Below are 25,070 nucleotides of genomic sequence, written 5' to 3'. Positions count from 1 at the left end.
CCAAAGGCGGGAATTGCTACAGCAGAGAGCTGAGAATCCTAAGTGAATAGCAGCTGGAAATAGGCTCCCAACAGAATCCAGATCAGACACAGACTCTCTCTACCAATAGAGAATCAGCAACCAAGCAAAGACAGACACACCAAAACAAGATTGAAGAGCAGTCTCCTGAACCCCCATGCGAAAATCACAGAGAAAAATCACAAGGTTTACCACTACCCAGGACAGCAAGCTCACCTCAAAAGCCAGCAGCCACGCAGGGGAGAGCCCCAGTGGGAGCAAAGCAGGAATGGAAGACAAAAACTACATCCAAGGGTTGCTGGAGGCAATGACTCAAGAAATAAAGCGAGAAATGGATCAGAAATTGAAAGAGCACAAGGATGAACTATCAAAAGATATACAGGATATCAAACAAAAATTGGATGCAAAAATAGAAGCTGCACAAACCTCAGTAAGAAGTGAGATAAACGCCAAATTAGAGGTAATGCATACTGATATCACCTCATTGAGAGGTGAGATCAGTACTCTGAGAACCAACATTGAATCCATAAAGGGATCCATTTCCACCATGCAAACCACAATAGAAGCCACGGTCAACAGAGTGAATGAAATGGAAGGTAGAGTGTCAGATACAGAAGACAGAATACACCAACTGGACCAAAAAGTGACAGATATGGAAAAATCACTCAAATTAAACCAAAGGGAAATTCAAGAGCAAGCAGATAATGCTAAAAAATTTAACCTTCGCATAATCGGAGTGGACGAAGGTGAGGAATTCCAGAGCAAGGGAATGCAACACCTATTTAACAAGATAGTCAATGAAAATTTTCCCCACCTCAAAAACGACCATCTTAACTACATCACAAAAGCTTATCGAACACCCAACAAGCAAGATCCCAGGAGAAACACTTCTAGGCACATAATAGTAACAATGATGGATCTGAATAATAAGGAAACAATCCTGCATGCAGCAAAAATGAAGAAGGAGCTATACTACAACGGGAAAAAAATTAGAATCACTGCAGATCTCTCCACACAAACAATGAATGCAAGAAAAGCCTGGGAAAGCACCATACGAGCCCTGAGAGCCAATAACTGCCAACCCAGACTGATATACCCGGCAAAGCTAGCATTCACATTCGATGGAGAACTGAAAACTTTTAATAGCAAAGAAAAACTAAATGAATACATAAACATTAAGCCAGCATTACAAAGAATTCTAAGAGGGGGGACACAACCTGAAGAAAGCAACCAGGAACTGGGACCTGCCCCAAACAGGCATTACTCAAAGTCTAACTGAGCAAGCACAGGAGGAAAGGAAAGAAGAAAAACTTAGGAAAACGGAATGGCAGGGACAACAATGCATCTCTCTATACTTTCTCTTAATATAAATGGGCTGAATTCGCCAATTAAAAGAAAACGAACTGAGGACTGGATCAGAAAACAAGACCCATCCATCTGTTGCCTTCAGGAGACCCACCTCTCAGCCAAACATACAAACAAACTCAGAGTGAAGGGGTGGAAAAGGATCTACCAATCAAATTCCCCCAATAAGAAAGCAGGTGTAGCTATCCTGATATCTGACAAAATAAACTTTTCATTAAAATCAGTACAGAAAGACAAGGACGGACATTACATATTAATAAAGGGAACAATCCAAGAGGAGGATATAACCATCATCAACTTATATGCCCCAAATATCGGTGCACCCAGATATGTTAAACAAATGCTCTCAAACTTACAGAATAAAATAGATCCCAATACGATAATACTAGGAGACTTTAACACGCCACTCTCACCAAAGGACAGGTCTACCAACCAGAGGATTGGCAAAGAAGCTACCGAATTAAGTGAGGCCATACTTCAAGCGGAATTAACTGACATCTACCGAGTATTTCACCCTAAAACAACACAGTACACATTCTTCTCAGCAGCTCATGGAACTTTCTCCAAAATAGACCATATCATAGTTCATTCAAGGAACTTAAGCAAATACAAAGGGATCGACATAATCCCCTGTATCCTATCTGACCACAGTGGAATCAAGCTAGCTCTCAATAACAAAGCATACCGCAGAAATTTCTCTAATACATGGAAATTGAACAGCACACTCCTTAACAAGGCCTGGGTAACAGAAGAGATCAGAGAAGAAATAAAGCATTTCCTAGAACTCAATGAAAATGAAAACACCTCACAAAGAAACTTGTGGGACACAGCAAAAGCAGTCCTGAGGGGCAAATTTATTGCCCTCAGTGCCCACATCAAGAGAATGGAGACAGACCAAGTAAATAATCTCATGTTGCAACTAAAACAGCTAGAAAAACAAGAAAAAATGGGACCTAAAGCTACTAGACGAAGCCAGATAACCAAATTGAGAGCAGAGATTAACCAATTAGAAAATCAGAAAACCATAACCAAAATAAACCAAACAAAAAGCTGGTTCTTTGAAAAAATAAACAAAATTGATGGCCCGTTGGCAAGATTAATTAAAAAAAGAAGAGAGGAAACCCATATTAATAGGATTAGGGATGCCACGGGAAACATCACAACACGTACCCAAGATATCCAAACAATTCTAACAGACTACTTTCAAAAGCTATACTCTCTAAAGGAAGAAAATCTGGCGGAAATGGATGCATTTTTAGAGAAATACAAGTTACCCAAACTGAGCAAAGAAGAAGTTAACCAATTAAATAAGCCAATATCCTATAATGAGATACAGGAAGCTATCAAAAGTCTTCCAACAAAAAAAAGCCCAGGACCAGATGGATTCACAGCAGAATTCTATAAGACCTTTAAAGAAGAACTAATACCCATACTCCTCAAGCTCTTCAGAGAAACAGAGAAGGAGGGAGCTATCCCAAACTCATTCTACGAAGCCAATATCACACTCATCCCCAAACCAGGCAAAGACCCAACCAAAAAGGAGAATTACAGGCCAATCTCCTTGATGAACACAGATGCAAAGATCCTTAACAAGATTCTAGCTAACAGAATCCAGAAACACATAAAAAAAATAATACACTATGATCAGGTAGGCTTCATCCCAGAGACACAGGGATGGTTTAACATACGTAAGTCAATAAATGTAATCCAGCATATCAACAGAGCCAAGGTCAAGAATCACATGATTATCGCCACAGATGCAGAAAAGGCCTTTGATAAAATTCAACATTCATTCATGCTAAAAGCTCTGGAGAAAATAGGAATAGAAGGAACATTTCTAAAAACAATAAAAGCCATTTATGACAGACCAATAGCCAATATTATACTTAACGGGGAAAAGCTACAACCAATCCTCCTAAAAACAGGAACAAGGCAAGGATGTCCACTGTCTCCACTCCTCTTCAACATAGTCCTAGAACCCTTAGCCAGGGCAATAAGGCAAGAAAAAGACATTAAAGGGATCCGCATAGGGAAAGAAGAAGTGAAACTATCCCTTTTTGCAGACGACATGATACTATACCTCCACGATCCCAAAAACTCCATCCCCAAACTTTTAGAAATCGTAAGTCACTTCGGCAAAATAGCAGGATACAAAATAAACCCACAAAAATCAGTTGCCTTCCTATACACTGATAACGCACAGGAAGAGAGGGAAATAAAGGGAGCAACCCCATTCACAATAACCTCCCAAAAAATAAAATATTTAGGAATTAACCTAACCAAAGATGTAAAAGAACTATTTAATGAGAACTATAAAAAGTTAAAGAAAGAAATTGCAGAAGACACTAGGAAATGGAAAGACCTCCCATGCTCCTGGATAGGCCGACTTAATATAGTAAAGATGGTGATACTTCCAAAATTAATATACAAATTCAATGCAATTCCTATTAAAATCCCAATGACGTACATCACTGAAATACAGAAAACAGTCCAAAAATTTATATGGAACAACAAAAGACCTAGAATAGCCAAAACAATTCTAGGGGATAAAGACAATATGGGAGGGCTATCCATGCCGAACTTCAAACTCTACTACAGAGCTATAATCACAAAGACAGCATGGTACTGGCACAAAAACAGACCCGAAGACCAATGGAACAGAATAGAAGATCCAGATATAAATCCACAGGCCTACAGCCAGCTGATATTCGACAAAGGAGCCAAAGACATACAATGGAAGAAACACAGCCTCTTCAACCGCTGGTGCTGGGAAAACTGGGCAGCCACATGCAGAAAACTAAAAGTGGACCCCAGCCTATCACCATGCACCAACATCAACTCAAAATGGATTAAAGACCTTAACATTAAACCTGAATCTCTGAAACTACTGCAGGACAGAGTAGGAGAGACACTTGAACTAATAGGCACAGGAAGGAACTTCCTGAACAGAGTCCCAGGGTCACAACAAGTTGGAGAGAGACTCGACAAATGGGACTACCTTAAAATAAAAAGCCTCTGCACAGCTAAATCTATCGCAACTAAGCTAGAAAGACAACCAACTAATTGGGAAAAAATATTTACCAGCAATATATCAGACAAGGGGTTAACATCCTGTATATACAGGGAACTCAAGAAACTAATCCCTCCCAAACCTAACAAACCAATTACTAAATGGGCAAGGGAACTAAAGAGGGACTTCTCAAATGAAGAAATAAAAATGGCAAAGAAACACATGAGGAAATGTTCATCATCCCTGGTGGTGAAGGAAATGCAAATAAAGACAACCCTGAGATACCACCTTACCCCAGTCAGAATGTCCCACATCCACAAATCAGCCAACGACAAATGCTGGAGGGGATGTGGAGAAAGAGGAACCCTATTACACTGCTGGTGGGAATGTACACTTATACAACCACTTTGGAAAGCAGTCTGGAGGGTCCTTAGAAAGCTAAAGATTGACCTCCCTTACGACCCAGTCATACCACTTCTAGGCATCTACCCTGAACAACAGGAACCAATATACAAGGACACGTGCACCTCCATGTTTATTGCAGCACTGTTCGCAATAGCTAGGATATGGAAACAACCTAGGTGCCCCACCACAGATGAATGGATCCAAAAATTGTGGTATCTATACACAATGGAATATTATGCAGCCATTAGAAATGACAAAATAATGGCATTTGCAGGGAAATGGATGGAGCTAGAAGGAATCATGTTGAGCGAGGTAAGCCAAGAACGAAGAGACAAACGGTACATGGTCTCCCTCATAAGTGGATGCTAAATCCAAAAGGTTAGTGATACGACAAAACTAACAGGACTTAAGAAACAAAGAACTCCCGCTCATCTGGTTGAACCACTACTAAATATCCTCATGCTGCTGATCACAAATATGGTATATAACATGTGAACACTGTTATATATTACAGACTGTGGTAGACAATTTGCTCCAGGGAAGTTAGAATGAACTTGTGACTTTGAAATTATGTAATCATTTAATCACAATCAAAAAAAAAAAAAAAAAAAAGAACCTCGGGGAAGGGAGGGAGGGAGGGGATGGTAGGGGGAAAACAATGGAGGGGGTAACAATGTTCAAGAGGAAGTGTACTCATAACCTCACTCATGTAACTGTGACCCTCTGTATAGTAGCTTTACAATAAAAAAAAAAAAAAAAAAAAAAAAAAGAAAATAGAGGCATGGAAAAGTAAAATAGCTTGCCAAGAGGCTCAGTGAGAAGAACCAGGAGCCAAAACTAATGGCAATCTGCCATTAGTCACTTGTCTAGAAAACCTACAATCACTTTCTGAAAGCCCCTAATTTACTGAAAAGTATTGTACTGAAATGTTGTAACAGCAAACATACTGATTTTATTTAAAAACAAGGAATAAACTCTTATCTACATAATATGCTCTTAGTAAAGATATTAAAAGTTACTGTCTTCATCTTTGATACCTAATCATGTAATAGCAGCGTGTACTTTCACACATATTGGTATATACACACACAAGCACACACACATGATTGACTTTTGTAAGTTTTACCTTATACACACTGTCTCCAATATTACTGCTAGAAAACCAACATTCCACTTGGTAATTCAAGATCTCAAAGATAGAAAAATGAGATGCAAAGCTGCCAATTACAAAATGCAGAAAAAAAAATCTAAAGAGCTAGAGATCTATATGGGTTTTTAAAATAGAACGCTTTTCTCCACCATTTGGAATCTATGTGAAAGCCTACTATGCAAAATAATCAAAGGATTAAGAAGGAGTTTTACTCATCAAACTTCCCCCAAGGATCCAGGAACCAAGTAAAATCCTGAGGTTTTGAAAATATGGGAGCTACAGACCCAAGTTATTGTACCGCAATTGCCAAAATCAAATACACTTGACACCTCCTGTTTTCCTTCACATTACTACAAAAATAAAAACCCAAAATATGTTTGTTTCTACTATCGAAGACAGTGTTCTAATAAGTGCTCCCTACTATTGTCTTTCTTTTATGATGGGATTTATCTTGTTGAATTTCTCTCTTCTCTTCCCTTTATTGATTAAAAAATATGGGATTTGACGTTATGTTTCCTATTCATAAGGTTCAAGGTTATCATCCTTGCTCTCCACAGTGCCCAAACTGGCTTTTTATACTTTTTTAATAAAAAGTAATACTTTATTAGATGACTGCGAAAAACAAATGTGCACAATAATCATGATGATGATGATGATGATGATGATTGTTGTGTATTTTTACCTATTTTTATGCCTTCTCTGTTTAGGAAAAATTAGGGAAAGCTTCTAGTGAGTTCATACATCTTCTAGAATCAATATACTGCACATCAATATACTGCACAATATACTACACTGGTTTGTACATTTATAAACTTCCCAACTATTAATTAAGCTCCATGTATAAATGGTGCTAGAAGGTAGGAATATAATGGTGAACAAGCACTGTACTTCCTCTGGTACAGTTCACTGGAAAGGTAGTAAATACAGAATTATAGCAGTGTGGTTCACACAGTATCAAAGATGCTACAAAAACAAGAAAAGCAGATCAGTCTAGCCTTTGGGGTGTCAGGATTTATGAGAACTCTAGTAGCCATAAGTACTATTCTTTGACAATCAATTAAGTATTTCTGTGATGATACTTTATGAATTATTTTATGAGAATAAAAAAAAATTTCTAGTACTTGTTTCTGCAATAGGAAATCACACACAAAAATAACATTAACTTTTAACATGGTTCTACCACTCAAGGCTATGTATTCAAAACTAAAATAATTCAAAGGCTATTTCTGAACTGATTTAAAAACTACAGAATAACCAGCCACCATAGCTATTGAGGAGGCTGAGATCTGAGGATTGCAGTTTGAAGCTAGACCAGGCAGACAAAGTCTGTGAAACTCTTATTTACTAATAACTACCAGAAAACTGGGAAATGGCTCAAAATGGTATAGTGCCAACCTTGAGTGAAAAAGCTTAGGGACAGAGTTCAAGTCCCATGACTGACAAGAAAAACAAACAAAGACTCTATAGTAATAGATTATTAGTTAGATCTCTTTCATTGAAACTGTAAGAGTAGAATGGTTTTAATAGCTGACACAAAGAAGTTTGAATAATTTTTTTTTTTTGCATTTGTTTCTTTGTTTTTGGATCCGGTTGTGGGGCCTGAACTCTGGGCTTGGGAATTGTCCCTCAGCTCTTCAGCTCAAGGCTAGCGCTCTACCACTTGAGCCACAGCGCCACTTCCGGCTTTTTTCTTTTTTTGCTTATGTGGTGCTGAGGAATTGAACCCAGGGCCTTACGCATGCAAGGCAAGCACTCTACTACTGAGCCACCTTCCCAGGACTGAATAAAAATTTTAAGCCACTTAAATAATGTGTTCATCCCAAGAGACCTAGATTATATCAGTAGTAAATAATTAGACATTTCCCCAGAAAATTGATATTGAAAGTAAACAACTTTTGTTCAGCAGGAAATAATTACCTACTAAAAGATAACGTAATCAATAGAAGTCTTCTAAAATTGAAAAATACAAAGTTAAAGAAGGCAATAAAAGTAACAGTATAAAAGTACTACATAAATCAGATTTTTTTTCTTATTCCAGGGAATTATTTAATATAAGGAAAAAAATCTGGTAATAGAAGTGTTCAAAAAGGATCAACAGAAAATAAAGCAAAAACTAAAAACAGCAAAATCACAACAGTTAATATGAAAGGAGTTGAAGCAAAACCAAAAATACCACCACCATACCTTTACTACCACCATTATCATTATCACCATCACCACCACCACTAACAACAATAATAGTCTGTAAAAATTTACCAGTAGACATATGCCAAATAAAATCGGAGATATGATGTAGTTTCTAAATAGGATTAAAGACGATAAATGAAAATAATCTCTTTAGTTATCAATGGAATGCAATTCTGAATTCTGAACTAAAGAAGTAAACAGATGAATAAAAGAGATGTGAACATTTATTAGTCAATTGCAAAGGTCTTTGATGTCATAACTCTTTTCTTAAAAGTCTTATCTCTACCTGGTGCCAGTGGCTCACGCCTGTAATCCTAGTTACTCAGGAGGTTGAGATCTGAGGATTGGTTCAACGCCAGCCCGGGCAAGAAACTCTGTGAGACTATCTCTAATAAACCACTAGAAAACCAGAAGTACTGCTGTGGCTCAAGAGGTAGAGAGCTCACCTTGAGCTGAAGAGTGCACGGACAGCGCCCAAGCCCAGAGTTCAAGCCCCAAGACCGACCAAAAAAAAAAAAAAAAGTCTTATCTCTAATTAACAAGTAAAAACATAAGGTGATGTTAGGGAAATGAACCCTAAGATATGTATTCAAATGTTTTTTTTTCTTTCATGCGATTGTTTCTAACACGTTTATAGGATTATTTCTTTGTTGCTTTGTATGTCCCTCCCCCACAGTATAGCCCCTGCTTTCACTGTATTTCATGTCGGTGTGGTTTGTGGAGGGGAGGGGGAAAAACAAATCGTTTAAATGGGGATACAGGTGGGCCCATTGCAGCAATGAGATGTGCAGGTCATTGTGTCGAAGACGAACTTTACAACTTTGGTGTGGGGTTGGGGGGGGATTGGGTGACAGGGGCGGGGGGAGGATGGGAAGGGGAAACAAAGGAGGAGGCTACAATGCTTGATAAGTGTACTCATTGTCTTGTCCATGTAATTGTAACCCCTCTGTACAGTATTTTCACAATAAAAAAAAAAAGTAAAAAGTGGGAAGTGGAGATGTGATTCAAGTGTTAAGAGTGCCAGCCTTGAGCAAAAAAAGCTAAGGGAGAAAGTGAAGCCCTGAGTTCTTACCCAGTATGGACATACATGTAAATACCCTCCCTCCTCCTCATGAAAATGAAAATAAAACATGTAGCTCTGATTTTACAAATACAAATCAAAAACAAAAACAAAGGTAAAAAGTCTCAGAATTACTTTTTAAAGGGTAGAGCTTTAGTTTGGGATAATGAAAAGGTTTGGACAGATGTTGGTGACAGATCACAGGCCCATACTTATGCCAGTGAATAGAACACTTAAAAATGGTAGTACAATGATATGAAATCTTCAAGTAAAGCTCATATATTCCTATGAGTTTCTATAATTTTAATACAATCAAGATCTCATACTTATGAAAGCTTACTTTGTGCAGTTTAGACATATAATTTATTTACTAGAATGTAAAAAAGCACTGATTCGCTGGGTACCAGTGACTCACACCTACAATCCTAGCTACTAAGGAGGATGAGATCAAAGGATTATGTTCAAGGCTGCCTGAATAAGGAAGTCTGTGAGTCCAACTGTGGCTAAGTGGCAGAGCATTAGCGTTTGAGCACAAACGTTCAAGGGACAGTTCCCAAAAAAGAAAAAAAGAAAAAAAGCACTAATTCTGCCTGTTTGGGACTGTCTTAGGATTTTTAAAGGGGTCCTTGGGAGAATATTAAAATCTGTTATTCACTGACAGATATTAGTAGTAACTTAAGAGACAGGGAAATTATTAAAAACAAAGTCAAAATATAAACAGAGTGGTAATTAAGAAATTCTAATGACTTGGTTTACTCAATACAGATACTCAGGACATACGTATACATCCATATATATGTATGTCTGGAGTATAGATACATGTGTATTTGTGTGTGCAATATATATATACATACATACATACATATATATGTGTGTACATAAGTACATCTTCATCCAAATAACTTAACAAAACTAATTACTTACCTGCTTATCTCCTAGTAAATCTAAATAGAAATTAGATTTCAGAAAAAAATATCACTAAATACTCCAGAGGCAGGTATTAAAGAAAAACCTGGAAGCTACACTTGAGAGTTCACTGTCCCAAGTACAGACCTTCAGGTTCTTACTTGCTTGCTAAGGTTTAACTTTTCCTATGACATCCCTAAATATGGGAGGCTTAGACATTAGATTCTGTTTCTTGGCCTAGCAAATATAAGATCCTGAATTCAATCCTCAGGATCATCAGTTAATAAAAAAGAAAATTCTATTTAGGGTAAACATACACAGTTGTATTTTTACTTAAAAATGGAACATTCTTATAGTTTGCTGTGTTGAATGTTTCACAAAGCATTTTACATCCCCACTCTGAACACTCTTGAAAATTAGTTCAAAATCTGTATGGACCAAAGAACCCCCACATTTACAAAAATCGTTTTTTAAAGAAACTCATGGCACAAGCTCTCAAGTCTTTCTCCAGCCCTGCCCTGCAATGGCTAATTCTGGGAGCATTGTCATACCTGACTCAGATACCAGCGGTACATGGGACAGTCTGCTCCTGGCCCTGGTTAGGGGCCTCCGAGGGTAGTCTTCATTAGACTGCACGTCACAACTCTCAGGCTGGGAGCTCCCCCTCCTGTCCTCACCTGTAGCCCCAGAGCCACTCCCATTAGTCCTCTCATCATGTGCTGGGCCTGAAGACCCCCCTTGTGGCAGAGTCCTAAAGGAAAAGGCGGATCTCGTACCATCCGGGCCATTCACAACACAGGCTCGGCTGGTTGAAGGACGTTCCTCATCAGAACATCTGCTAGTTCTCCTTTGGGATTCCTGGGGCCTGTGACAGCAGCATCTGGGGCAGACAGAACTCTCTGCATCTCCCTCCTCCATGGCCTCAGAGTCCTCTGACCCACCGGGGGAGCAGACACACTGCCTGGACACATCCACTTCTGTAGGGCTAGGCTCGGAAGAGCCGCTGTTGGTCACCGTCCTTACAAAGTCGGGGCTCTGAGAAGCAGTGCTGTGTGAGCTGGAGTTTCCCACTGTGCTGGCGGTGGTGCTGCTGCAGCTGGGATAAACATCCTTGTTTTTTTTCTTTTCGGGAATATCCCTAGCTGCTTTCATATCGGCTTTGATCTGCTCACTGGTGACCTGACAGCCTTTCTCACAGCTGCTTTCCTCGAGGGGAAACTGCTTCGACTGGCCCATCTGATGGGAGTTGTACCTCTTTCGAAGTGGAGTCTTGCCTTTTCCACTTACTGCTTACAGAAAAAGAAGAACGGCCCGAGGAAAAGAAGAGATTTCAGTACAAATTCTGGACAAAAGGCAAGAGTAAATCTGGAACAGGAAACAATGTACACTAATTTTCCTAAAGTAAAACTTATCACATTTCTATGTTGCTACAAAAATTCTCTATGGCTCCTTAGTGCCTACCTGGATTATACTCACAGCTCAGCTGACAAAGCTCATCATGATCTAATTCCAACCTATCCTTCCCATTTTATCCTCTTCTACCTCCATTCTATGCTCCATCCCAATGGTTCTTTCAATATACCTCTGCTTCATTACCTCAGTCTTTGTTCTCACAAGTATGTTAGCCTGGGACCTCTGTGTCATCTCTTTTGCACCCTCATAAAGCCACTGTCGTATAAGCCCCGCAGGACCCGTACAATCTGACTCTTGGATTAGAGTGAAGGTTCCATACAGAAAGACAGACCATGACTTGATTCATCCTTGTGACCCCCACAGTGCCTAACACAGTAAGGCTCAATGAATATTAAAAAGAATGAACTTGTAAGCTTTCATCCAGTTGCTACATTTACAAACTGAACTTTCTAGGAAACTACATTTGAATGCCAAAAACACTTTGCAACCAAGTTAGTTTTCTGAATTTCTTAAAAGAAACAGCCTAAAAATCGGATAATCAGTCAATGGTTAGTAATATTATTCCAAGTTCAAAATAACTGAGCTTTCCATTAACAAAAGTATATATATTTCAGATAGTGTTAAATGTATACTGAACATTCAAACATATTAAGGAATAAGGAGGGAAAATGAATGCACAAATTAGAAAATATCCATCTTTTGTTACAAGCAATTGGTTCTGAGAATTGAGATGGAAGGCAAGTCAAGGAAGAAGTATATAAACCTAAGAGAATTATAGTTTCATAGTGAGGCAAATAGCTGAGGTTGTTGCCTAGATTTAAAGGGAGGCAAAGGGGTTCTACAAATATACTTTACACCTACCCTCAGGTACAAAACCATCAACAATGTCCACTAAGGATAATTGGACAGTAACAGCTGGAAACGGTTGCTTTTTCATTGCTGTGGATGACTTGGAATCACCCCTATGGGAGGCACCAGCCTCCTGCTGACCCCTGGTGCCTTACGCCACACCTGCCTCCAGCCTCCACTGAAGTACTTATAATTCTTACTCCTCCTCTTCCCTGCACACTCATTCCACAGCTCTGTTGTGCTACATTTGCCCACTATAGCACCACCCAGAGTCCCCTCTTTCTTGTACTACTGGCTTTCTTGCTTCCTATTGCATTTTGTAAGAACATGTACCACAGGCTGCAGTAGGTACACAGATCAAGTATGTCAGTTCTGATGGTGACTCTTACTAACAGTCTCAAGTAAAACATCATCTCTCACCTGACAGTTCCCTGGACTGTGCTGACTCTCCAGGTTTTTCTTCCCGCTCTGAGTAACGCCGAGTACCATTCTTAGGAATCCAGACTTCCTGGAGTTCTAAGCTGTCTTCCTCATCGTCACTCTCTGAATCATGAACAGTAATTGGAGTTGGTTTTACCACACGCTGAATACCACTGGGTCCTAAAATAAAAAAGACAGAACCAATGGTTTATCCACTGGAACCTTGCACAGAAAGTGTAATTTCCAGGCACCTGGGGTTACAGATGCTTTTTGTTTTGTAGTCTACTTGTCAATGGAATATATACTTGGATGAAATACTAAAAAGGAATTTTAACTATAAATCATTATGTCAACACAAAGTATGGCAAGACTATCAATCAACTTTACAGATGCTAATTAAAATACAAGATCACAGAGCCCAGTATCCCAAGGATCCTCATTATTTCAAAAAGTTGAATAAATCACCTTGAAAACAAAATAAAGCATAATAATTTAAAAATCAAGCTATGTATTTTTTCCAACTTAGAAATACATGAGCCAAGGCAAAGCAAATGAAGACTACTTCCTTATAAGCATACAGGACTAGTGAGCCATTTTCTACAACTCTAACTTATTATTCATCTTACATTTTTGTTATTTGAGAATGTATATTTATACAAAATCATGCTTTATCTGCTTAACAGTATAGCTTTTAAACCTTTAGCTCTTCTGATACAATTCTTTGACAAGGGACTAATATTAGCTCCATCAATAAAATTCAAGTTCCAAGGAACCTTGACTGTCTTTTTCCTGTTACACTGTATAATGCTTGGCAGAGTTGGCACTCAGTAAGTTTTTTGATGAATAAGTGACTACATCTGTAAAACACTTAAAACAAGGGTAAAGATATTTTCAACTCAAACACAAGGCAGCACTCCAACAAGTTAGGTGCAAGAAAATTTGACTCCTTATCTCAATGAATCTGTTCCTTGATCACTAGTTCAATGATGTTGAGAGAATCATTCATGCTTTTGAAAAGTATTAGTTTCCCCATCTGTAAAGCAAAGGCTGCAACAGGTCATGGTGTAAGGGTCACTGACTCTATAGCCTGCCAAAAAGTCTATTTTGGTCTGATTTCTAAACCAAGTCAACTGCTTCTCTTTCCTTCTGAAATGGAGAAAGGGTACAAGTAGAATATTAGTGAGATCAGTTTATTTTCCCATCAACAATCTGAGTGTTTTCTTTTTCAACACACAAACAGAATAAGAGAGTGAGAAAGAAGGTGGGGGAGGGAGAGAGGGGAAGAAAGAGAAACACTGGTTGCTACAGTTAAAAATAATAACATTCATAATATACAGGTACATGCAATAAGAATGAGGATCTATTATAAGCCTCTATGATAAGCAGCAAAAAAACACATCAGGAGTCACAAGATTAGAAAATCTCTGTTCTTCACTACAATCAAGCCTGTTTTCAGAATGATGAATGTGGGAAGTGACATGAATACCTGCTTGTTCCTCATCAACATCCACGGGCATAATGGCCTGGCTGTGGGCCGGGGTGTCACTTCCGCTCTCGGCTGTCACCTCTCCATCTTCTGGAACCATGTCTTCCATCTCATTCAATGCTTAAAAATAAATGGAGTCAAAGTAAAAACCAAGGGAAGTAAAGCTGTTCAGTTCTCAAGGCTGCCATGATGGCTCAGAAAACTGTGGCAGCCTTGAGAACTGAACAGCTGATTACTAGGTCTAGTCTGAAAGAAGACTTATCTCTGTTTCAATGACAGTATTAACAACAACTTTGATTACAGTATAGGAGAAAAATCACAGACAAGACAGAATATTTGGTGGAAAAAGTAAATAACTATAAGATAAAAGCAGAGAAAAAAAGACACATTTAAGAAAAGTATCAGTTCGTCCTGGAAGATATTATCAAGGATGGCTGTATGATTTGTCTCTCTCTAAGGTACATACTAAAAGATGGTGAAGGCCAGCTATTAGAAAATCAAGTTGCTTTTTAGATGTACTCTGAATCATGTATCTGTCAGATGTGTCAGGCAATATTAGGCGTGGAAGCCTGAATTGCACAGATTTCTTCCTATTTTCTAGAGGCGAGGTTGTCAACTACTGGCTATTTTGTAGCAAAGGGTATTAACATATCAAGAACATTTTTAACGTTTTAGTATAGTTTAAATGCTTGATGTACCTCGGTCTTCACAACTGCTCCTGGCTATCAAAATGAATATGTAATTTTTGTTGTCATATTATTTCAAAAAGTCCTGAGACAAACTTCAGACTGATAAACTGAGTAAATTCACTAACACATGACTGTAGATGTTGCTTACAAAATTAAATCCAAACACTTGAAGTCAAAACACTCAATTAGTACTTTATTATTCAAGAATCTCTGACTGATGTTAAGAGTCAGGACATCAATGTGAACACTTCACATTGAATCTGTGATTTCACAATGTAAGGCATTCTCCAAGCTAATGAGCACATGGTTATCTAGTGGAATTTATAATCTGCCAGGCCAAGTTAGTTTGTAGGTTTACAGTTTTGTATATGTTTCTTATGGACAGTCTGTGTTCTCTGAAGTACAGATTTTAAGGCTTTAGTAATCTGTACATGTATGATGAGATGAGATAAGTCAGAGACAATACTTGATTTTATAACCTCTTCTCTCATCTACAGTTACTTCTAGTTTTGAACTTTTTAATGTATCTTTTTGTGAGGATGATTCTACGTTTGGAATGCTTAAGAGTTCTCATGTGGAAGTAAAAGTGTTGAGCTGTGTACAGTATATCTTACTTCAAAAAAGGTAGAAAGCTCAAGGCTGTAAGTCAAGATATGGAATTCCATTTTCTATTATTGATACTAATACTATGATTCTGAATGAAAATGCATAAAGGAAGGACAAAGGTGGAGAAGAGGTGATAAAAAGCAAAAGAAATTGAAGAGGCATGTCAAATGAGGCAAGGAAAATTCCTGCAAAGCTGCTGAAAGAAGAAAGTATCTCAAGAAGGTAGAAATGGAGAAAATATCAAATACTGTTGAGATGTCCAAGAAAATGCAAAGTAGATGACCAATAGATTTGATTTAAAAACAGAAAAACCCCACAATAATCACTGGTGACTCTTTACAAGGTACACACACACACACACACACACACACACACACACACACACACACACACACACACACACACACACACACACACACACACACACACACACACACACACACACACACACACACACACACACAAATTCATAGAGAATATGAAGGTGAAAAGATAAAGAGAATGTCTAGAGGTGATTCACCTCCAGATAGAACCATATGGTCAATATGCACTCATTATAAACAAGGTTACATAGCATCAGGGCATTATTTTGTGTTAATTATTAGGTTTAAGGAAGTGGGCAAAAGAATTTAAAGGTAGCTGGAAGGGATTTCTTTTCAAGTTCTTAGAAACTTTGTAAGGAAAGAATATCACTGTACCCTCACTAATCACTCATCAACAAAAGGGTAGACAGAGTCAATCAAAGCATGGGTTGGAACCCAACAGGTGTTATTTTTTAGGTCTTCATTAACCTATACAGTTAATTTTACTGAGCTGTTGTAAAACATGCCCATGCCCATGTCCATGGGAATCATTTTCTTAGTTCTTGGAACATTTAACTAAAAATGCTGTCCAGTCATGCTTTTAAATTTAACTATCCATTGGTCAAGATTTTTAGAGGATACTTTGCCTAATCCTGGCAATTAAATCTCAGTTAAGCTAGGCCTTTAGGGCTATCAATGTATGCTAATTCCCAAGGCATGTCAGTTCTTCCAATCCTGTGAAATTGGTAGACAAGAATAGATTTGCAAACAAGCAAATAGGATAATGTCATGCTTATGGTCATTAGCCTTGTCAAACAGCTTCCTTCCGTGTGGAAGGAAGGTAAATGGAATGAGGGAAAGAGAAGAGAATAGAGACTAGAATCAGAGAATTGAAAGTAGCAATCGGTTCTCTCTGGAGCTCACAAAAGATCTAGGTTACCATCGGCTGCAAACTGCTGCTCTCCAGCCTGTAGGTCTTGCCGAAAGTCATTTTCTTCATCCGAGTCATCAGGATGATGGTGATTGTTGTCATGGATGTTGGCATTGTTGTTCTGGGCATTATTATCATTATCATTGTTGGAGTTTTGGTTGCTAACCAGGGCTGAGGAAACTCCAATTCCTGTGCCTGCACTCAGACCAACTCGAGCACAGCCCTAGGGCAAAACCAAGCCATATTTATTAATTGGGTTGGCAGAGAACATCTCATTGGCATCCCTTCGTTTCATCTTTATGTCAGAACTAGTAATTATATAGCATGAAATGCTTTCAAATAAGCATGAAAGACCTTTTTTTAATGCTCACAACAATTAAAGCAAGACAAAATATTGCTAGACTGATTTACAGAAAACACAGGAAGATACTTGTCCAGGAGCTCAAATGCTGTTTTCTTCCCCCATTATACTGAACTTCAATTGCTACAACAATGGGAATGGAACCATTAATAAGCAACAGAAAGGAACATAGTAACTGATTGTGTTTTTATTGATTCTATGAAGCAATTTTAAAGTAAAGTTTTGTACAACTGGGCAATTTCAGAGTCTCCATCTTTAGAGGAGATAGCAACAAACTAAACCATTTCTACAATAAATAAATTTTTATCCTTATTTTTACTTAGTGAGTTCCTAATTAGAACCACTGATAACCCTAAAGGCCTAACTTTAAATTTCGAGCCTCATCCTTATTTTACCTTCACTTTACAGAAATAATGGAATATTTTTCTTTTTTCTGGAGGCCCCTTAATAACTACAATGCAAGAAAAGGTCACAAATTGTAAAAAACAAAAAAAGAAAAACAAAACACTAAAAATAACTTTTTGCTTTTACTGAGGCAGAGTAGAAAAATCTAACTACAACACAATAAGGGCATAACATTAAAAGAAAAAAAATACACACAGATGTTGTTTGGTTTTCTTCCTTGAATATTAAAAGCATATAATATATAAAAGCCCTCTTTTATATATTACCTTGGGTGGTTCACGAAACATCTGGTCCAGTGAAATAAACTCTAGGCTGGGTAACAGTTCAATAAACTGGCCAAAGGAGTCCAGTTTCAAAGCATGGCACCGCACAAGGTTGATATCAACCAAACGAGTCCATCTTGAATGGTCTGTTGAGAAACAATATGACGAAAACAGAAACTACCGTAAAACTTTTGCCATTACTGATGAGTTTTATTATAGGTCACAAGTGATTTTCATATTCTTTTAAAGTAAGTTTTCTCTGATTTCCTGATCTCTAAGACTTGCTGACTCCATATTATGTTTCTGTACCTTATTCCACTGGAAGATTAGAAAGCCTGGGAAACAGGAGCTTGAAACCAAGTCAGCTCTTTTAAATTTAATCTACTTAGTAACTTATATGTCTTTTGACAAGTGGACCCTAGGTAAAGAAATTATGGCACACTCATTTAATAGAACAGTATGCAGCTACAACAACAAAGAGCTGAGCATGCTTCCTGATAGGGAGAGCCCTCTCCAAAATGTGCTCAGCACAAAAAAAAAAAAAAAAAGGCAAAGATAGGGCAGTGGACACATAGGAAGATCCTTTTGCATATATAATTTTAAAAGCCAAATATGTATAGGATGTACTATTCACAAAATAATTTGTCCAGAAGAATATACAAGAAACTGTCAATGTTGGTTACCTTGAGAAGAGGAGACTTTTCATTTTGGACCTTTCTGTATTGTTTGAAATTTATCAAGAGCATGTATTACTTTTATTTTTAAGTGTTAACAGGAGTCTGAGTGATGGGATTATAGGCCACTTTTGTTTTCTTCTTTATACTCTTCTGTATTTAAGAAAAACAAACCAAAAACCCAATAAATGTTATTTTTTAAAGTGATCTACACCTCTTACATCCAAAAGTTTATATTTTCCAATAATTTCTTGGTTTAGCTGGGCCACTGACAGAATTTAGCTTCTGGTAAATGAGATACAGTGGTTCTAAGGAATGATATCAACAGAGGCCCCATGTTTCTAAAATAATTCTGCAGGTGGCCTTTTGAAAACACATATGTAATTGTGAAGTGATCTGACAGCAAAAGGGGGTTGTTCTGCAGCTGTCAGTGAGGGGCTTTGCTTGGTTAAGATAGATGTCACACAAGAACTTCTAGCTCTAGATATATTTAAGGGTCTGTGATTTGAGATACTTAAGGACCTTTAAAACAAAAAAAAAATCATATTACTCCTTTCAAAAGAAAAATGAACTGCAATCATAAGAAAAAACAAGCCAAAAAGTCACACTTCTGCAAATAGATTATCAGTTGGGAAGAGGAGGTCAGAAATAGTGTAGAATTTCCAGTCTACAGAAAAGTCATATCAGGTTAATATTTAATGTGTCACCTAACTGAAGTTTTCAGTCCTTTCAGTGGATGTGCCATTTTGAAAGTAACTCCAAGAAAACAACTATAATACCTGAGGCCCTGCTAATAATTCCTAACCATAATCTTATGTGCTTCACCCAAACAAGTCCAAATAAGATCAACACACTGGAGTCTATAACCTGGACTGTACAAATTTCCAGGCAGAGAACTTCAGGAGTTCTAAGAAACATTAGGTATACTTCCAGCCTGGTTATCAATGGTTCTCAGTACTTGTACAAACAATCCATATAAAATATCTATATTTTACATTAGTGATGAAATCAAATCATACATAGAAAACAAAGACACATTTTATTTCATTATCAATAAAATGCAGTAGTATTTCTAAGCCTATAGTACCTGAGATCCAATTGTATGGGTTATGTAGATGGGGGCAATTATAAATTGCAAGATACTTGATACAGGAGAAGACTTCATTTACTGCTTTCATCCCTATATCAGTGATGATACCAGGATTTTCTACCACATCAGCCAAACCATACTTCACCAAATCTGCATTAGCCATTCTGCCTAGAAACAAAATTTCAAAGAAAGTCAACTTCTTAAGCATCTTGAAGCATCACTCATTTTGAACTCAGCACCTAGTATGACAGGATCATTGTTTCACATGCTCATCATCAAGTTCAGTTTCATATATGGTAGCACTTGTACAAAACAAAGAAATAACATTGTAAAATATGGGGAAAAGCTGAGTGCCAGTGGCTTTAACTACACAGGAGTCTGCTATCAGAATCAAAGGCTAGGCCTTAAGACTCCACCTTCAATTAATCAGCAAAATCCTAGACTAGAGTCATGGCTCAAGTGGTAGAATGCCAGCTGTGAGCAAGAATTCTGAGCAAGAGCACAAGAAGCTGAGTTCAAGCCCTGGTACTGGCAGAAAAAACAAACAAATAAACAACAACAAAAAAATCCAAGGGATAGGTAGTAGGAAAATTTCTTAAAACTATTCAGAATAGGAAATGAAAGAACAAAAAAGTCTTAAAAGTATAATGAAAAAGTATACTCTATTGGTTCAGGCATTGAAAAATAGAAGCTTAAAAATGCAACTCCCCCATTGTATAAGGATCTTTTCTGAAGTCTAATGTGGCGATATGGAGACTGGCAAAAACTGTGGGAATACAGATTCAGTTTTGAACCTCACAGTAAACATCTACCTAGCCCCTAAAGAGTACTTCTAACTCTAGTACCTACTATATAGACTGGTATAAAAGAGACTAGTGAAAGATCTTCCATCCAAACCATACCACTGAGAGCCATACTCCTCCACTGATTCCCATTATTCCTTCTCCCATCTGTGCCCCTCACTCTAAGACAGTCTGTCAGACTGTGAGAGTTCCTTAATTAATGGTGTTCAGTTCTTACACAATTACCTGACAGTGCAAAGAAAATGCTACAGCTCTAGGTGAAGGTGACCTGAATGAACATTATAGCCCTTTATACTTTCAGCTTGGAACATGCTGAAACCAATCTACTCCAAACTCTTCAAATTTAATTTTCCATATAGTTCTCACACACTCTTATTAGTGTTCAATTTTGGTATTTGCTGGTACTTCTCAGAGATCTCCTAACGTTAATCCTTTATTAATTAGCTTATCAGTGCTCCTGGAAAGAACCTGCCTTCCTGAACTGATGTGAAACATGCCTTTTCTTTTTTTAAATTATTAATTGAACCAGTTTTCTGGACTGTCTGTGTAAACAATGTGGCCTAACATGGCAAATGCAAGCTTTATCCTCAGTTCTTTGAGATTACTGTCCTGTCCCTGCTCTTAGGTTTCCTACTTAACACAACTCTTCAAAATGCTGTGGTAAAACCTTAGATTCATTTTTGTTTTCTCTCTTCATCTCACAGAACAGCTGAAGGTAAAAGTTACAACTTACTAAATAGCCCAAGTATCAGATTGTGATACATATTCTGTTGTTTTAATTATTTCCTCTGAGCTACTCAAAAGTAGGAAAGTATCTTACATGTTTAAATACTGACTTAATTTGCTGCAGACTCATGAATAACGTTAGGCAGGCTTCAATTCCACCTCTCCAATGCTCTGGATCTAAACAGTACTTCACACTTCTTCTAAGGTATTATACTGTTTTATATCCTTATACCTTCAATATGAAGCAATGAAATAATAAATCCATGTTAACTTTGGGTCACTGATTTGTTTTTTAGAAACATCATCAGTGCCTTAGCCTAGGTCCATAACTAATCTACCCTGGCCCTATTCCTAACATATAGCATTTACTTTCTCAAACCATTTATCATTAACATTTCCAACCTTTTTGTGTTTGTAGGTATGTTGTGTATATGTGCATGCACTACTGGAGTTTGAACTCAGGGACTACCACTTACTAGGTAGGCATTCTACCACTTGACCTACTCTGATTCCCTAGCCCTTTGTATGGAGTCTAACTTTTTTTTTTTCTTTTAGGTGGGAACTGGAGCTTGAACTCAGGATCTGTATTTCCCATTTTGCTTTGTAGCTCACAGATGGTGCTCTATCACTTGATCAACACCTCCCACTTCTAGCTTTTTGCCTGGTTCTTGTCTCCAGGACTGCCTTTGAACCTCCATTCACAAATCTCGTCCTTCTGAGCAGCTACAATTATAAATCACTGGTGCTAGCCATAATGGTTACTTTTTGAGATAAGGTCTTATTTTATGACTACGTTGATCTGGATTGTGATCTTTCTATTTGTACATCCCCATGTAAGTAATTGACAAGCCAATGTTTGAAATAGCCTGTTAAACATGTTTGCCTAAGCTGACATCAAATCACAATACCTTGATCTGTCTCCCAAGTAGCTAAGAATACAAGCTTAAGTCACCATTGCCCAGCTCATTTTCCTAATCTTGTACTTAAAATTTTAATGTTAGGAAAAAAGATACTGTTTCTATTGATCTATCTTGACAGCCCCTTTCTAATAAAAATGGTTTCAGTAGAGGCCACTCCTCACCTCTTGGAGGGGTACTTCAAAGGCTCAGTGAGATCGGATAAGTAAAGTCAAAGAGTACAAGTGAGCAGTGATCACTCGTCCCTTTGAGGTGCTGTCAGATGTACCTGGCACCCATCCTAAAACAGAGAATCCTAGGTGGTCTTTGGAGAAACAGAGGAGAGCTCATATAATGGAGAGGAGGAGTGAACCAAAACAGAATGGTATATAAAAGGACTAAGTGACTGCTAAAGATAAAATAAGAAAAAAAAAAACCACATCTATCATATAGAGAGATTAGACATAAGATGAAAGCAAAGAAAGTTGTATTTTTGCCTGGTGCCGGTGGCTCACACCTGTAATCCTAGCTACTCAGGAGGCTGAGATCTGAGGATCGCGGTTCAAAGCCAGCCCAGGCAGAAAGTCCGTGAACTTTTATCTCCAATAAACCACCAGAAAACCAGAAGTGGCGCTGTAGGCTCAAGTAGCTAAGGGACAGCACGTAGGCCCAGAGTTCAAGCCCCATAACTGACAAAAAAAAAAAAAAAGTTGTATTGTTTTACTTGACTGTACTGATAAATTAAGCCTTGTTTTTCTAAAATGCAAATCTGAGCCAAAGAAAAAATACCAATTAGTGTGAAAGTGTAGCTCAAGGACCACTGCAAATTACAGGAGCAAGAAACTAATTCTTACACAAATAAAAACATGTTGGTGGTAGAAAACGTTTTTGTATGTCTTACTACTGTGATGTGGAAAATGGTCTGAAAAATGACATACATTTAAGCCTACAGGAATGTGTTCCCAATTGTAAATCCTTATCAGAAAGTGCTGTGAACAAGCCACAGAAGTTACCATTAAAGAAATGTTATTATGTGCTCCCACTATCTGGAAAAGCCAGAACCCCAGCAAGCTTATTATGGAAGTGAAGAGTATAGGCAGAAAATGGGAACACATAAGCCTCAGAAACCAAGGATAAAATTCTGTGGGGGAAAAAAAAAAGAAGCAGAATGGGAAAGAAACCTGAGCAGTGGAGTGGAGGAAGATCTTATTAGTATACTGACAGTCACTACATTTCTAATCATATGCCAACATCAGAGGTATTATGGGGGGAAAAAAATCATATATTTTTGAAAGTTTCTTTCCAAGAAGTAAGAGCACCTGATTTCAACTTATCTTATATTTGAGAAAACACAGCACATTACTGTGAAGTTACTTTTCTACAGTAGTTGTAGGCAATAAAAGAGGAAGTCTTACTCTGCAGTAAAAATTCATCTACATAACCCAGATGAAGAGTTTCAAACTGAGGAAACTCTAATTCTGCCATCTTTAGGGCAGAAAAAACACCATCTTTGGTTAGTGAAGGCTGGATCCGAACTTCATGTAACCTAGGAAAGAAACATAGCAGAATGAAAAGAAAGCCATCAGTATCAGATTCTTCCTGTTAGGTTTGGAAGGTTTAAAATTTAATTTTCATTAAGTATTACATATTAATATGTGAACAGCTTTTATCTCCTATCATTAAAAAAAAGAGGTATTTCCTTTAAAGGAGCAGTTTGAGTGTAGGATCATCTTTGACAGTATACTGAAGCTACAGTCATCCCAGCTATGTGGTGGCTTCACTGTATCTTTTTTTTTTTAAATGTTTAAATAGTGATCCCTCATCTATCTCAGTATCTACAATAGGTGAAAATTTGCGAAGTAGCAGTAAGTGAACCATGACATAGTGAGGGATGACTGTCTAATGCTGCTATTTCAGATTTTCACCTATCCCAGAATTTCTGGACATAGCTCCTGCAATAACCCCTGTTGTCACTGTATTTGATCCGGTACCCTGCATCTTGCATGTACATTTTTATAATTTGGGGAGGGGAAGAGAAATAACAAAATGCTGAAATAAAGGATACAGGATGACCCATTGTAACAATGAGATATACAAGACACTATGTTGAAAACAAAATTTACAACTTCGGGGCTGGTGGGACCCGGTGGAGGAGTTGGGGGAGGTAGGAGGAAAGGAATGGTTGGGTAAAAACAAAGGAAGAGGTAACAATGCTCAATAGAAAATGTACTCACTACCTTACTCACGTAACTGTAACCCCTCTGTACAGTATTTTTACAATAAAAAACAAAAAATAAGTGAGGGAATCACTGTATATATAAAATAATGAATTGCAGGGTGGCAATAGCTCATACCTGTAATCCTAGCTACTAAAGAGGCTGAGATCTGAGGATCACAGTTCAAAGCCAGCCCGGTTAGGAAAGTCCGTGACACTTTTATCTCCAATAAGCAACCAGAAATCCAGAAGTGACACTGTGGCTCAAGTAGCAGAGTACCAGCCTTGAGATGAAAAGCTGAGGGACAGTGCCCAGGCCCAGAATTCAAGCCCCACAACTAACCAAAAAAAAAAAAAAAAAAAAAAACCACCCAAAACAATGAATTATACAGTAAGAATTCTATATCTTTTCTAAGTGCTTTCCTCTTTTTCTGGCAGTGCTGGGGTTTAAACTCAGGGCCCTGAGCTTACCAATAAGCAGGATCTCTACCACTTGAGCCATGCTACAACCCTTCTTTGCTTTAGTCATCTGTCAGTTAAGAGTTTCACACTTTTTATCTAGGGCTGGTATCAGACCCATGAGCCAATCCTCCTACTTACACTACCTGTATAGCTGGGTTTATGTGGTAATTATGTATTACAACATTAACTTATTGCCCAGGTTTGGCCTCCATCTTCTACCTTCCTGATCTTTGATTGCTGAGTAGCTAAGGCTACAGGTATGGGCCATCGTATCTCACTTTGTAAGTGCTTTCTTCAGCCTGATAGTCAAGGTGAGAGTTTACCTTTTATATTGGTATGTCGTTAACATGTTTCTCAATGTTTCACTTCAATAAAGAA

The 25,070-nt window shown here is 37.9% G+C and overlaps 1 protein-coding gene across 5 annotated transcripts in view; it reads right to left on the bottom strand.

The window, feature by feature from the left end:
- Positions 1-25,070, bottom strand: part of Fbxo38 (F-box protein 38) — a 57,837-nt gene that overhangs the window by 13,541 nt on the left and 19,226 nt on the right. The window contains exons 9-15 of one of the 5 annotated variants that reach the window (XM_042691993.1): positions 23,431-23,561; positions 19,588-19,758; positions 17,830-17,972; positions 16,807-17,020; positions 14,270-14,389; positions 12,784-12,963; positions 10,653-11,390 (exon numbers count right to left, since the gene is read on the bottom strand). In XM_042691993.1, coding sequence (XP_042547927.1) covers positions 10,653-11,390; positions 12,784-12,963; positions 14,270-14,389; positions 16,807-17,020; positions 17,830-17,972; positions 19,588-19,758; positions 23,431-23,561 — 1,697 coding nt within the window. The remainder of the gene's footprint in view (positions 1-10,652; positions 11,391-12,783; positions 12,964-14,269; positions 14,390-16,806; positions 17,021-17,829; positions 17,973-19,587; positions 19,759-23,430; positions 23,562-25,070) is intronic. The other 4 variants (XM_042691996.1, XM_042691995.1, XM_042691997.1 and 1 more) reach the window with 4 other exon arrangements.

Source organism: Dipodomys spectabilis, unplaced genomic scaffold, assembly GCF_019054845.1.
Source record: "Dipodomys spectabilis isolate Male_0828 unplaced genomic scaffold, ASM1905484v1 ptg000147l, whole genome shotgun sequence".
NCBI classification, from domain to species: domain Eukaryota; kingdom Metazoa; phylum Chordata; class Mammalia; order Rodentia; family Heteromyidae; genus Dipodomys; species Dipodomys spectabilis.
The sequence above is the reverse complement of the archived record's forward strand: the minus strand, read 5'-3'. Positions and strand labels throughout refer to the sequence as shown.